At 37.9% G+C, this 14,886-nt stretch overlaps 1 protein-coding gene across 1 annotated transcript in view; it reads left to right on the top strand.

Moving 5' to 3' along the window:
• The window catches only part of CDK7 (cyclin-dependent kinase 7), a 36,030-nt gene extending 21,762 nt beyond the window's left edge, over nucleotides 1–14,268 (top strand). The window contains exons 10-14 of the mRNA XM_008587178.1: nucleotides 4,128–4,214; nucleotides 8,728–8,877; nucleotides 11,591–11,738; nucleotides 12,120–12,170; nucleotides 14,008–14,268. Coding sequence (XP_008585400.1) covers nucleotides 4,128–4,214; nucleotides 8,728–8,877; nucleotides 11,591–11,738; nucleotides 12,120–12,148 — 414 coding nt within the window. The 3' untranslated portion in view covers nucleotides 12,149–12,170; nucleotides 14,008–14,268. The remainder of the gene's footprint in view (nucleotides 1–4,127; nucleotides 4,215–8,727; nucleotides 8,878–11,590; nucleotides 11,739–12,119; nucleotides 12,171–14,007) is intronic.
• Nucleotides 14,269–14,886: the final 618 nt, after the last annotated feature.

Here is a 14,886-nt window from a genome sequence, read left to right as displayed (position 1 = left end):
GGTTGCGATCCGTTGCCGGTCACGAAAAAAAAAAAGAACCTGGAAGACATTTTTTTTTTTTCTTCCAGAACATGACCTGTAAGGGTATCTCAACCCGTGGCCTTGGTGTTATCAGCACCACACTCTCCCAAGTGAGCCACGGGCCAGCCCCTGGAACCTGGAAGATTTAACTTCATATTGTGAGGGAAAATGATTTTCAACCTAGAATTCTATGCCCATTCACATTTTCAGTTAGCTGTGAGAATAAATACAATTTATTACATAAAAAATTCACATCCAGGGCCTGCCCGTGGCTCACTTGGGAGAGCGTGGTGCTGATAATACCAAGGCCACGGGTTCGGATCCCTGTATAGCAATGGCGGGTTAGTTTACTTGGGAGAGCATGGTGCTGATAACACCCAAGTCAAGGGTTAAGATCCCGTTACCGGTCATCTTTTAAAAAAAAAAAAAAATTTACGTTAGTTCCTTCCTTAGGAACTTACTGGAAGATGTGCGCTACTGTAACATGAGAATAAACCAAGAGAAAGATATAGGATCCAGAGAACATGAGATTGAACACAGGAAAGAGGTGAATAGAATTCCCCGTTTAGTAGTGAAGGGAAGTTCTGAGAAAATAAGTATGTATCAGGCCTACAGAGTAGCTAGTGCAGATTAGAGCAGGTGGGATAAGGGCTTCGATAGGGATGGTCTTCAGAAAAAACTAAAAAGGAACTGATGGATTATGATAAATTTGAACGTATAGAGAATGACACTGAGTAACTGGACTCTTAGCCTTATATGTCCAAATAGAGTTGCCAAAGAGGGGGCATGAAGAGTTGTAGAAGAAAACTAGGAAACCATTACCTCTAGGAAAACCAAATTGTTATACAGGAACAGAAACTCATCTTAATATTGGCTCTGCACTGAACAAAAATTACATAGATAATATAAATGAGATGGAGGTGATGGGTCAAAAGATAGTTTTTGATTAGTTCTATTTAGTACTTTAATAATACTTTTACGATAGTTCTATTTAGTGTTTTAACGAGGTTCATGTGTTAATTTAAGGCAAATAAAACATTAAAAACATGGGGCCGGCCCGGTGGCGCACTGCGCTAGTGCGCCGCTTGGGAAGCGTGGAGGCGCTCCCGCCGAGGGTTCGGATCCCACATACAGACCGGTTCCCGCTCACTGGCTGAGCGAGGGGCGGGAGCAACACCGAGGGTTGCGATCCCGTTGCCGGTCCCGGTCCGGTACGGGGGCGACACGGGGGGTTGCGATCCGTTGCCGGACCCGGAAAAAAACAAAAAAAAAAAAAAATAAAGGTACCTTTATTTTTTTTTTTTTTTCTTTTTCCGTGTCCGGCAACGGATCGCAACCTTCAGTGTCGCGCCCGTACTGGACCGGGACCGGCAACGGGATCGCAACCCTCGGTGTTGCTCCCGCCCCTCGCTCGGCCAGTGAGCGGCCGGTCTGTATGTGGGATCCGAACCCTCGGCGGGAGCGCCTCCCCCCTTCCCAAGCGGCGCCCTGTAGCAGTGCGCCACCGGGCCGGCCCCCCCTTTTTAATGTTTTATTTGCCTTAAATTAACACATGAAACTCGATAAAACAACAAACAGAACAATCAAAAAAACAAAAAAAAAAAAAAATAAAGGTACCTTTATTTTTTTTTTTTTTTCTTTTTCCGTGTCCGGCAACGGATCGCAACCTTCAGTGTCGCGCCCGTACTGGACCGGGACCGGCAACGGGATCGCAACCCTCGGTGTTGCTCCCGCCCCTCGCTCGGCCAGTGAGCGGCCGGTCTGTATGTGGGATCCGAACCCTCGGCGGGAGCGCCTCCCCCCTTCCCAAGCGGCGCCCTGTAGCAGTGCGCCACCGGGCCGGCCCCCCCTTTTTAATGTTTTATTTGCCTTAAATTAACACATGAAACTCGATAAAACAACAAACAGAACAATCAAAAAAACAAAAAAAAAAAAAAATAAAGGTACCTTTATTTTTTTTTTTTTTTCTTTTTCCGTGTCCGGCAACGGATCGCAACCTTCAGTGTCGCGCCCGTACTGGACCGGGACCGGCAACGGGATCGCAACCCTCGGTGTTGCTCCCGCCCCTCGCTCGGCCAGTGAGCGGCCGGTCTGTATGTGGGATCCGAACCCTCGGCGGGAGCGCCTCCCCCCTTCCCAAGCGGCGCCCTGTAGCAGTGCGCCACCGGGCCGGCCCCCCCTTTTTAATGTTTTATTTGCCTTAAATTAACACATGAAACTCGATAAAACAACAAACAGAACAATCAAAAAAACAAAAAAAAAAAAAAATAAAGGTACCTTTATTTTTTTTTTTTTTTCTTTTTCCGTGTCCGGCAACGGATCGCAACCTTCAGTGTCGCGCCCGTACTGGACCGGGACCGGCAACGGGATCGCAACCCTCGGTGTTGCTCCCGCCCCTCGCTCGGCCAGTGAGCGGCCGGTCTGTATGTGGGATCCGAACCCTTGGCGGGAGCGCTGTTGCGCTTCCCAAGCGGCGCACTGTAGCAGTGTGCCACCGGGTCGGCCCAAGAATTGTCATTTATAACAGGAGATTGGAGTAATGAATTGACTAATAAGAAATAAAGAGAACACTAATGCATATAGGAATTGTAGATATAAGGAGCACCCACCACTACCCCCAAGGCTGAGATCTAGTCCTTGTTGAAGAGGGCAGATGTGGCTCACTGAATGGTAGAGAGGGTGCTGTGGATCTGTGCTGGTGGAATTTGCTATAAGTCTGCCTTCTGGAACATGCTAGAAATTTATGCTCTAGGGTGCTTAGGAAAGCTGTTTAGGGAGAGGTCTATCAGGAGGCACTCTGCTAGAAAACTGCAGGTGGGGGACATGAGGGAGCTGCTGGCCTCCACACACTGCTGGAGATAAGCACTGGAGAAACTGCCCATTCAGCCCAGGCTGCAGAAAGAAGCCTGGTGCTAGAGAAACTTAGAGTGCTGTAGGAGTTGGCTGAGCAAGCAAACTGGAATCAGAAAGCAAAACCCTTTCCTTCCGGTAGTGTCTGTCTCTCCAACATCCTCTGCTGACAAAGCTTCAGTGCCTGTTGACAAAGGAAAAATATTTAGCCCAGATCCATTTTCACAGAGAAGGCAAAAAAGGTGAATTTGGAACTGAAAAGCAGTAAGTTGATAATTGGCTGGGGTTGTTCGTTTTTGGTTCATTTGTTTTTTCCTCGAAGGAATCCACAATAGTAAAAATGTTGGTACTTAATCTCATGTCTTCCCAGTGAGTCTGTAAACTTTTCCAAGGCCCTTAATCATGCTAAAGGCCATTGTTATTCACAGAGTACAGAAAACTTTTTTCCCTTCCATATATTTACATAGATGTCTGAAAATGAATTGCAAAATAATATTTATGGGTAGTAGGGATTTTGGTCATTTCTTAACAGCTCACTAATTTTTAACTTGTAATTCAAAGTTTACCAGTACACCTATTCAAAGAATTTGCTAAAAAATTGTTTAAATATGATTGGAATATAGGTATGTTCTCTTTTCTCCCACCCAGCCTTTGTGCCTGCCTTTTAGCTAGATATTTTTTTTTCCATCTTAAACTTTCCTCTGGCTAACTCCTATTCATCCGTCACCTTTCATGCCACTTCCTCTAGGAGGCCTTCCCTGACCCATCTAGAGTAGGTTAGGTGTTGTGTGATCTAGGACCCTGTACTCTCACTTAACATACCATGTTGTACATAGATGTATATATCTGTAGTGTTCACCACCTCCACCCCAGGGGAGGGGAGGGAATGTCTTGTTCCTTGTTTCGCTTTTGGCTGCTGGCCAGTTTGGGGATCCAAACCCTTGACCTTGATGTTATCAGCACCACGCTCTACCTAGTGAGATAACTGGCCCCTCATTTAATGAATAGGGCTTAAGTACAGTGCCTGTTAAATGGGAAATGCTCATTAAACATTTGTAGAGTGAGTAAAATGGGTAGTAAAAGTGCTGTTTACTTGGTTAGCAGTGGCAGGATCTAATGACACATGCAGTATACCTCAGACTAAGTTTTTAATATTTGTTACAGTTTTAAAGTTTTTCTTATTAAATTTATACTATTATCTGTATAACAACTATCACAAACCACCTTGAAATGGCTGCCTCTTACTTTTCTTTCAGGTTCCTTTTTTGCCAGGAGATTCAGACCTTGATCAGCTAACAAGAATATTTGAAACTTTGGGCACACCAACTGAGGAACAGTGGCCTGTAAGCCTTTATGCATTTTCTTTTAAATTTAGTTAGGATTCTATAAAGTTATTTAATTGTTTTATGCTTTATATAATATTGTCATGAGAATATTAAAGAAATTTCATTACTTTCTTTATTTTTAGTATATACTCATTACAAAATTTCAAATGACAAATATATAAAGCAAAAAGTTAAAATTATGACATACCATCCTACTACATGTATACATATAGCCCCTTCCCTCATCCCAATAATCCCATCCCAAGAGCAATCACTATTAACAGTTTGGTGTGAAACCATGCTGTGAGTGTACACACATAAACACATATGTACACGAAGGGTTTTCTTTTGTTCTTTAACAATAATTGGATGACACTGTATTTTGTGTGTGTGTGACCAGTTTGCTCTTTTTACTTAATACATATCACTGACCTTTTCCTGTTTTTGTTTTTGTTTTTCTTTTTTTTTTTTAAATCAAACATGCTATGGAATGACCTTTTCCGTTTTAACAGCTGTAGAATATTACTCAGCTGTTAAAACCAATGAATTAATTAACCAATGTCTTCTTGATGGATTTAGGTATATTTATAGTATTTTCACCAACACAGTTAAGGTGTTTCAGTATTATGATTATTTTATCCATTGCATTATTTTCAAAAAAGAAATATTAAATCCGTGGTAAAGTTTGTAGCAATTTAAGTTGTTAATATTGCAATTCAGTAATATAGTCTCACTTATTCATTCTTAAAATTATAGATCTTTTGAATTTTCTTCCTGTTGCAGCCCTACCTCCTGAGGAATAAATAAATACTAGAAAAGAGATTTCAATCAGGCTTTTTATCTTCTGGTTAAAACTGTAACAAAATTATCTGAAGCTGGAATCAATGTCTGAGGAGGGTTTTTTGTGCTGTTACTTTCTCAACTTCTTAATTGGAAGTTTGCTATCGATTCTTTTTTTTCTTTCTTTTTTTTAAAAAAAAAAAGATAACCGGTAAGGGGATCTTAACCCTTGACTTGGTGTTGTCAGCACCACGCTCAGCCAGTTAGCTAACTGGCTGAGCGTGGCGCTGGTAACACCAAGTCAAGGGTTAAGATCCCCTTACCGCTTATCTTTTTTTTTTAAAAAAAAAAGATAACCGGTAAGGGGATCTTAACCCTTGACTTGGTGTTGTCAGCACCACGCTCAGCCAGTTAGCTAACTGGCCATCCCTATATGGGATCTGAACCCTTGGCCTTGGTGTTATCAGCACCACGCTCTCCTGAGTGAGCCACAGGCCAGCCCAGTTTGCTGTAGATTCTAATTGTATTTTGTTGTTGTTGGCTGGCCGGTACCAGCAAGCAAACCTTTGACCATGGAGTTATAAGACTGTGCTCTACCCAACTGAGCTAACCGGCCAGCCTGGTTCTAATTGTAAAACATGCCCAAATAGCTATTATTTATTGAACATTTACTATATGCCATTCGTAGTGGGCTTTTCGTAAATTATCTTATAATTAATCATCCCAACAACCTTACAAATGAGACAGCTGAGACTTAGTGAGATTAAGTAACTTACCTAAGGCTGCACAGTGTCAGATCTAGCACTGCAGTCTGGTTCTGTCTGACTCCAGAGTCCTTGTTCATAATATTTGTTCTGTAATTTTACCTTTAATATGATTTTCTTTTCTTTTCTTTTCTTTTTTGTCCTTTTTGAGACCGGCTGCACCGTGCTCAGCCAGTGAGCGCTGTGAGTGCACCTGTCATCCCTATACAGGATCCGAACCCGCGGTGGGAGCGCTGCTGCGCTCCCAGCGCCGCACTCTCCTGAGTGCGACACGGGCTCGGCCCTAATATGATTTTCTGAATGGTAATTGCTTACTGACTTTTTTTAATTAAACTTTTTTTTAAAGATTATTATAGATTTATGTGCAGTTGTAGGAAATAATACAGAGATACTTCATGTGCCCTTTACTTAGCTTCCCCTAATGGTAACATCTTGCAAAACTAGTACCTCACACCAGGATGTTACAGTCAAACTGCAGATTATCATCACAAGAATCCCTCATGCTACCCTTTTATAGCTGCACCTACTTTCCTCCCTCTTCCTCCTTAACCCCTTACATTTACTAATGTGGTCTCCATTTCTGTAATTTTGTCATTTCAAGAATGTTATATGAACGGACTCACACGATATACAGTCATCTCTCATTATCTGCAGGAGATTGGTTCCAGGACACTCCTCCCATCCCTACAGATACCAAAATCCATAGTTGTTCAAGTCCCTGATATTAAATGACATAGTATTTGCATATAACCTACACACGTCCTCCTGTATACTTTGAATCATTTCTAGATTACTTATAAGCAATATAAATGCTATGTAAAAAGTTGTATTGTTTAGGGAATAATAACAAGAAAAAAAAGTCTATACACATTCAGTACATATGCAAACATTGTAGGCCTGGCTACATTTTTGATTCTAGGTTGGTTGAACCCAGGGATCCAGAACCCATGGATAAAGAGAGACAACTGTATAACCTTTTGGGATTGACTTTTTTCATACGCAGCATAATTCTCTGGAGATTCATCCAGGTTGTTGCATGTCAATAGTTGATTTTTTTTTTTTTTTAACTGCTGAGTGTGGTATGAAAATACCACAGTTTGTTTAATCATTCACCTATTAGAGGACATCTGTGGTGTTTCTAGTTTGGGGCTGTTATAAACAAAGCTGCTATAAACGTTCGTGTACAGTGCTCTCTTTGGCAGCACATATACTAAAATTGGAAAAATATAGACAAGATCAGCATGGCCCCTGTGCAAGGACGACACACAAGTTCATGAAGTGTTCCATTAAAATAAAATTCATGAGGGCTGGCCTGTGGCTCACTCAGGAGAGTGCGGTGCTGATAACACCAAGGCCATGGGTTCGGATCCTATATAGGGAAGGCTGGTTCACTCACTGGCTGAGCGTGGTGCTGACGACACCAAGCCAAGGGTTAAGATCCCCTTACCAGTCATCTTTATTAAAAAAAAAAAAAAAAAAAAAAATTCATGTACAAGTTTTTGTGTAAAAATAAGTCTTTATTTTTCTGAGATAAATGCACAGGAATTCAGTTTCTAAGTCATATGGTAATTATATGTTTATTTTTTAAATAAACTACCAAACTTTTTCAGAGCAGCTATACCATTTTACATTCCCACCAGCAATAAATGAGTGATTCAGTTTCTCTGAATCCTCACCAGCATTTGGTATTGTCACTTTTTTTATTTTAGGCATTCTGATGGATGCATAGTGATAGCTCACTTATTTGCCATCTGTATAAGAACCCTTTTACCCATCTGAAGATTTTCCTGACTTTTCTTGTATTTTTTTTTCTAAAAATTTCATAATTTATTTAATTTAAATCCAGGATTCATTTAGAGTTCATTTTTTTATGATGTGTGAGACTTAGGGCAAGGTATAATTTTTTGCCTGTTTATGTCCAACTGCTCCAGCACCATATGTTGAACAGACCATCTCTCCATTGAATTGCTTTTGTACCTTTTTCAGAAATGCTTTGGGCAAGGGCTGGCCCACGGCTCACTTGGGAGAGTGTGGTGCTGATAACACCAAGGCCACAGGTTCGGATCCCTGTGTAGGGATGGCCAGTTAGCTCACTTGGGAGAGCATAGTGCTGACAACACCAAGTAAAGGGTTAAGATCCCCTTACGGGCCGGCCCGTGGCTCACTCGGGAGAGTGTGGTGCTGATAACGCCAAGGCCCCGGGTTCGGATCCCATATAGGGATGGCCGGTTCGCTCACTGGGTGAGCATGGTGCTGACAACACCAAGTCAAGGGTTAAGATCCCCTTACCGGTCATCTTTTTTAAAAAAATAAATAAATAAAAGATCCCCTTACTGGTCATCTTTAAAAAAAAATGCTTTGGGCATTGTGTGGATTTCTGGGTCCTCTGTTGTGTTCCATTGATCTGTCTATCTAGGAAGAAGGATTCTTCCCACTTTATTTTCTTTTTCAAAATTGTTTTAGCTACTCTAGTCCTTTGCCATTCTATGTAAACTTTATAATGATCGGTCAGTATCTACAATAATTTTGCCAGGATTTTGATTAAAAATTCCCTTAAACCTGCATATTGATTTGAGGAGAATCAACATCCTTACTTGTAATGTCTTCCAATACCTAAACGTGGTGTGTATCTTTGATTTATTTCATCAGCACTGTGTAGCTTTTAGTATATGAACCTGCACGTTTTGTTACATTTTTCACCTAAGTATTTCATTGTTCTTTTTTGGTGATTATAAATGTTATTGTGTTTTTAATTTCAGCATCCGCATGTTCATTGCTAGTATATAGAACTACAGTTGATTATTTTGTTTATCTTATATCCTGTAGCCTTGCTTTACTCACTAGTTCTGGGAATTTTTTATAGTTTTCTTGAGATTTTCTGCATACGCCATCATATCACCTGCAAATATGAGTTTTATTTCTTCATTTGAGATCTATTTGCCTTTCAATCCTTTACTTAAATTTGAATTATAAAAATATTTTTACAGGACATGTGTAGCCTTCCAGATTATGTGACGTTTAAGAGTTTCCCTGGAATCCCATTGCAACACATCTTCAGTGCAGCAGGAGATGACTTGCTAGAACTTATACAAGGCTTCTTCTTATTTAATCCATGTACTCGAATTACGGCCACACAGGTATCTTAGTATATTTTCTTTATATTAGGAAATATATCTTTATATAAATACATTAGGAAATATTAGTATATTTTCTTTATGTTAGAAAATACTGAACTCCTTAGTATATTTTCTTTATATTAGGAAATATATTTACTTATATTAGGAAATTTCTTAACTGTAGCATTGATAAGGAAAATAGAATTTCATAAAATTACCTAAATTCTTTAAATACCGGAAAGATGTGTTTTTGTTTGTTTTGAGGAATATATATGTTTTCTCCAATCTACAAACATTGTTCAGACTGGTATTAAATTATATCATATGCACATACAACTATAGAGCTTACAGTTGTTTGGGAACATATAAATACATATCTATTTCATATAATTGTCTTTTAAGTAGTTTACTTAGAAAAAAACCAAGGTTTTTGTATTTGTTAAGAAACATATTTTTCAGTTGAACTCTTATGTATTAATTTAATATTGTGACAAGCCTAATGCTGAAAGTGGTTTCTTTGGGATTTTTTTTCTCCCATAAAATATAATTCAAATATGCAGTCAGAAAGTGGTAATGGGAAGAAAATGGTATATATAGTCAGATACAATTGTGTGCTTAACGAGATTGAAAGACATTCTATATAAAATAAATGAGACTGACAGTTTAAAGAAAATAAGAATCAAACTCAAGAAAAATTTGGAAGAACACGAATATCTGCTGTTAGAAGGGAAAAGAGCTGGTCTGTGGCTCACTGGGAGAGTGTGGTGCTGATAACACCAAGGCCACAGGTTCAGATCCCTATATAGGGATGGCCGGTTAGCTCACTTGGGAGAGCGTGGTGCTGACAATACCAATTAAGGGTTAAGATCCCCTTACCAGTCATCTTTTTTAAAAAAAAAAAAAGGAGAAATGTCATTCAAAATACAAGACCTATAGATCTGATAAAAAACATTTTTTTTGTTTTAAAACAAAAACGCAAAAAAAGAGTTACAAGCACCTAATTGGGGCAGGGCAGGGCAAAAATACAATAGTACAATGATTTGACCTAATGATGGGAGAAATTAAGATGAAATGTCACAAGTCTTCATATCTAATGAAACACATTAATGCACAGTATTTCATGGGTACTAAGTAGATTTTCCCTCCCTTAGATTTTTTACACAACTACAAAATCATTGTTTAATGCATTTACTTTTATACGCCTTTCCCTTTTAGCAGTACACACTACGTGATTGTATGCATGCTGGATATTTACCATTAGAATTACTCTACCAATTTGAAATAAGTAAATTTATTTTTGCCTTTTCATCCATACTTACATACATATTATTTCCATCATAAGAAACTTGAGACTATGTTAAATTATCTAGAAAGTTGTTTTTATTGATAGTGTAACTTAAAACTTATAGGAAAATACTACTTGTGATAACATATTTGGGTTGTATTTTGATTGAATGAATATTTTTAAATGGGTTTTATCTCATGGATGTCTGTATTAAAGTTGGAATGAGGTACTTTTTTAGATCTCTATGTAGTCCAGAATTTAATTTCCTTATGAAACTGCTATGATTTGGAAGTACAGTCATGTGTCACTTAATGCTGGGGATATGTTCTGGAAAATGTGTCATTGGGCACTTTCATTGTTGTGCAAACATCATAGAGTGTACTTATACAAACTTAGATGGTATAGCCTACTACACACCCAGTCTATATTGTATAGCCTATTGCTCCAACCATCCTATATGTGGTTCATCTTTGAAACGTTATGCAGCACATAACTGTAATACTTTAGAGATGCAACTGTTGAGATAAGGAATCTCTAAATCATTACTGTAAATAATATAATGTTATGGGGGGAAAAGATTGAAAAAGTTTATATGGATTTCTTTTTTTTCCTAAGAGGATTATTCTAAGTTATTGTGGCTGTTAGACAGTACTTTTTTTTAAAAGATGAACAGTAAGGGAACCTTAACCCTTGACTTGGTGTTGTCAGCACCACACTCTCCCAAGTGAGCTAACTGGCCATCCCTATATAGGGATCTGAACCTGTGGCCTTGGTGTTATCAGACTCTCCCAAGTGAGCACGGGCCGGCCCCTAGACATACTGTTTTGATGATGTAAATAGATAAGTATGACTTGACAAGCTTGTCATTTAGAATAAAACTATTATTGGAATTGGGGGCCCAAGTTAAGAAAATACCATATTAGAGAATATCGGATTGGTGGTTAATAGAAATAACCTTGGGCAGGCCCTTTCAAGTAAGATTAGGTTATTTTGGTGGTTTGAATTGTAATCCAGGTTCTAATCTATTGCACTCTTTTAAAAGACTTATTTTTAAGAATATATATTTACATGACTTGGAACTTCAGTATGTGTAGATGTTGTGACAGATGAATTTGGAAGTTATTTTTAAGTTATTTTAAAGTATTTTCTCTGCATTTTGAACTATAGAGCTCATGTGTAGTGAACTGACATGTACAGTATCTTTCTAGGTATAGTTCATAATTAGTATAGGCTGTTTAATTGTGTACAGATTACAAGGGAGTCTTTTTCTTATAATAATAGAATTATCAGCCAAGCTTAGGATCCTAGATGTTTATTTGTAGTAATTTGCATGTCCAAATACTTAATGTTAATTTTTGTTTTGGGAGTGCTGGTGTTCACTTAGTATTTTTACTTCACATAGTTTAGATACTCCCTTAAAACCTTACTTTCTTTGATTTCTTTTAAAAGGCTTTGAAAACTAAGTATTTCAGTAATCGGCCAGCGCCAACACCTGGAAGTCAGCTGCCGAGACCAAACTGTCCATTGGAAACCTTAAAGGAGCAGTCAAATCCAGCTGGGGCAACAAAACGGAAAAGAACAGAGACCTTAGAACAAGGTAAAATTCTGATTTTTATATGAAATGAAATGAATTAAGAAAACTCCAAAGCTTATGTATAACTAGTGACTGAAGGGCAGCTAAGAATGTTTATGAGCTATTTACTTTATAAATTTAAATTGCATAAAATAGGTAAAATGCGTTTTTTTAGCTATATTTGTTTTCATTGGGAGTATTTAAGGAACTTTTGTGTATACCTCAGAGTTATGGGAACTATCATCAGCCTGTACCTTCCCTTCATAAATCCCCACCATACACTATACGCTTAATGTTTCACAAGTGCTATTGGAAAATCTAAGTCAGTAAAATAATGTTATTGGAATGCACTGACTTGTTAAAATCACTATAAAATGTGAACAACCTATTTTGTTTGTTTTCTAGGAGGACTGCCCAAGAAGCTAATTTTTTAGTTACAGAAAACAGTGGACAGTGGTTGCCGGTCACGAAAAAAGACAAAAAGGAAAAAAAAAAAACAGACAATTGAACTATGTCAAAATTAAAAACATCTGTGAATCAAAGGACATAACCAACATAATGAAAAAGCAGCTTTATAGAATAGGAGAAAATATTTGCAAATCATATATCTGATAAGAGGTCAATAATCAGAATATATAAACTCAAAAAACACAATTAAAAAATAGGTTAATTTGAAATCCCACAACTCAAAAAATGAACCCAATTAAAAAATGGGCAAAGGACTTGAAAATTTTGACATTTCACCAAAGATGATATACAAATGGACAAGCATATGAAAAGATGCTCAACATTACTAATAGCAGAAATGCAAGTCAAACCACAATGAGAGAACACTTTACACCCATTAGGATGGCTACTATCCAAAATAAAACACAGAAAATGTGTTGAGGAGGATGTGGAAAAATTGGAACCCTCATGCTCTATTGGAGGGAATATTAAAATGGTGCAACCACTATGGAAAACAGTGGTGGTTCCTCAAAAAATTAAATATGGAATTGCCATACGACCCAGCAATTCCACTTCTGGGTATATACCTAAAAGAATATACCTAAGCAGGATCTTGAAGAGATGTTTGCACACATGTTCATAGCACCGTTATTCACAATAGCCAAGAGGTAGATGAAACCCAAGTATCCATCAAGAAGGGATGAGTGGATAAACAAAATGTGTGATATAGATACAATGGAATAGTATTCAGCCTTAAAAAGGAATGGAGTTCTGACATATGCTATAACATGGATGAACCTTGAAGATATGCTAAGTGAAATAAGCCAGTCACAATAAGACAAATACTGTATAATTCCTTTTATTTAAGCTACCTAGAGTTGTCATCTCAGAAAGTGGTATGGTGGTTGCCAGGGGCTGGGGGCAGGAGAAATGGGGAGTTATTGTTTAATGGGCACAGAGTTTCAGTTTGGGAAGATGAAAAAGTCCTGGAGATTAGATGCACAATGATGCAAATATACTTAACGCTACGAATATACTTAACGCTACTGAACTGTGTGCTTCAAAATGGTTAATAGGTAAATTTTCTGTTATGCATTTTTTACAATTAAAAATAGCAACCAGCTAGCTGCCAAAAAAACCAAAAAACCCCAAAAAACAGCAGCTACCTTCTGTGACTATAAATTTTCTGTTATGCATTTTTTACAATTAAAAATAGCAACCAGCTAGCTGCCAAAAAAACAAAAAACCCCAAAAAACAGCAGCTACCTTCTGTGACTGAGAATTGCTTGCTGTACATTCAGCTGTTTAAACCTATTCCCTTACAGCAGCAGTTCTCAAAGTGTGGTCCATGGGCTCCTGGAATTCCCAAGACTCTTTCAGGGGGTCCACAGGTCAGACCTCTTTTCATAATAGTAATGCAATGCTAATTGCCTTTGTCACTGTGTTGATATATGTGTCTAAGGTGCAAGAGCAATGGTAGGTAAGGCTGCTGCTACCTTAGCTCCCAACAGTACTAGTACTTTGTATTTGCCACTGTCACACATTCAAGGTTTACAAAAAATGCCAGTTTTAAGAATGTACTCAAGCAGTTCAAATTACTGATTTTAGAAAATCTCTTTTGGGCCGAGCCTGTGGCGCACTCGGGAGAGAGCGGCGCTGGGAGCGCAGCGGTGCTCCCGCCGTGGGTTCGGATCCTATATAGGGATGACTGGTGCGCGTACAGCGCTCACTGGCTGAGCGCGGTGCGGCCGGTCTCAAAAAAGGACAAAAAAAAAAAAAAGAAAATCTCTTTTTTAGTAAACATCTTTTTAATATTGTCTGTGAAAAGGGAAGTAGCACAAAGCANTTTTACTACTGAAGGAAATAGTCAAAAAGCAAACGGTGGAAAATGGTAAATATTAAGTAAATGCTGTAGAAGTGAATTTGTAAATATTCTACACTTGTAAAATATGTAAAACTATTAGTTATTTTTATTAAATGTATTTTAAAACAAAAAAATTAATTCTGGTTTCTGTAATTAGAATGCAAAGATGAGATAAGTTCATTTCTCTTGGTATATAGAATTGAAATGCATTAGCAAAATCCTAATAAAATTAATTATCAGTTATTTTGAAGATCTGGCATATATAGCATCACAAATCTATAGTAGCGTGGGTAGTATTTAAAAATAGAAGAATACTGTTAGTAATGTAACAAATGCTTACCTACTACCCAGACTTAACAAATGTTAATATACTAAATGAGAAAAAAGAAAACATTACAGATATACCCAATGATCTTGGGGTATTAAAAAAAAGGGGGAGCTGGCAGGTTAGCTCAGTTGATTAGAGCACAACTTTATAACCCCAAGGTCACAGGTTCAGTTTCCCATACTGGCCATCCACCAAAAAAAAAAAAAATTACGGATAAAATTGAGGTCCCCTTAGTACTTCATTCTATTCCTATTTTTTCGTTTTCACTCTTCCCAAAGGGAAATAACTCTTATGAAATTAGTGTGTATCCTTCCGTAATTTTATACTGCTATTTTATAAGAATGCATGTAGTAATATGCATAACAATATATAGCATTGTTTGGGAGCTCAAAATTGTATGAGTGATAAGACTGTTTATGTCATACTGTGATTTTGTTTTTTACTCAAAACTTTTTAATTCCTTCCATATTAATACATACAAATTAAATTCATTTGTTTTAGCTACCAAATAGTATAATATCATACAGTAACAT

This window comes from Galeopterus variegatus, unplaced genomic scaffold (genome assembly GCF_000696425.1).
Source record: "Galeopterus variegatus unplaced genomic scaffold, G_variegatus-3.0.2 Scaffold4268, whole genome shotgun sequence".
Lineage (NCBI taxonomy): Eukaryota > Metazoa > Chordata > Mammalia > Dermoptera > Cynocephalidae > Galeopterus > Galeopterus variegatus.
The sequence above is the reverse complement of the archived record's forward strand: the minus strand, read 5'-3'. Positions and strand labels throughout refer to the sequence as shown.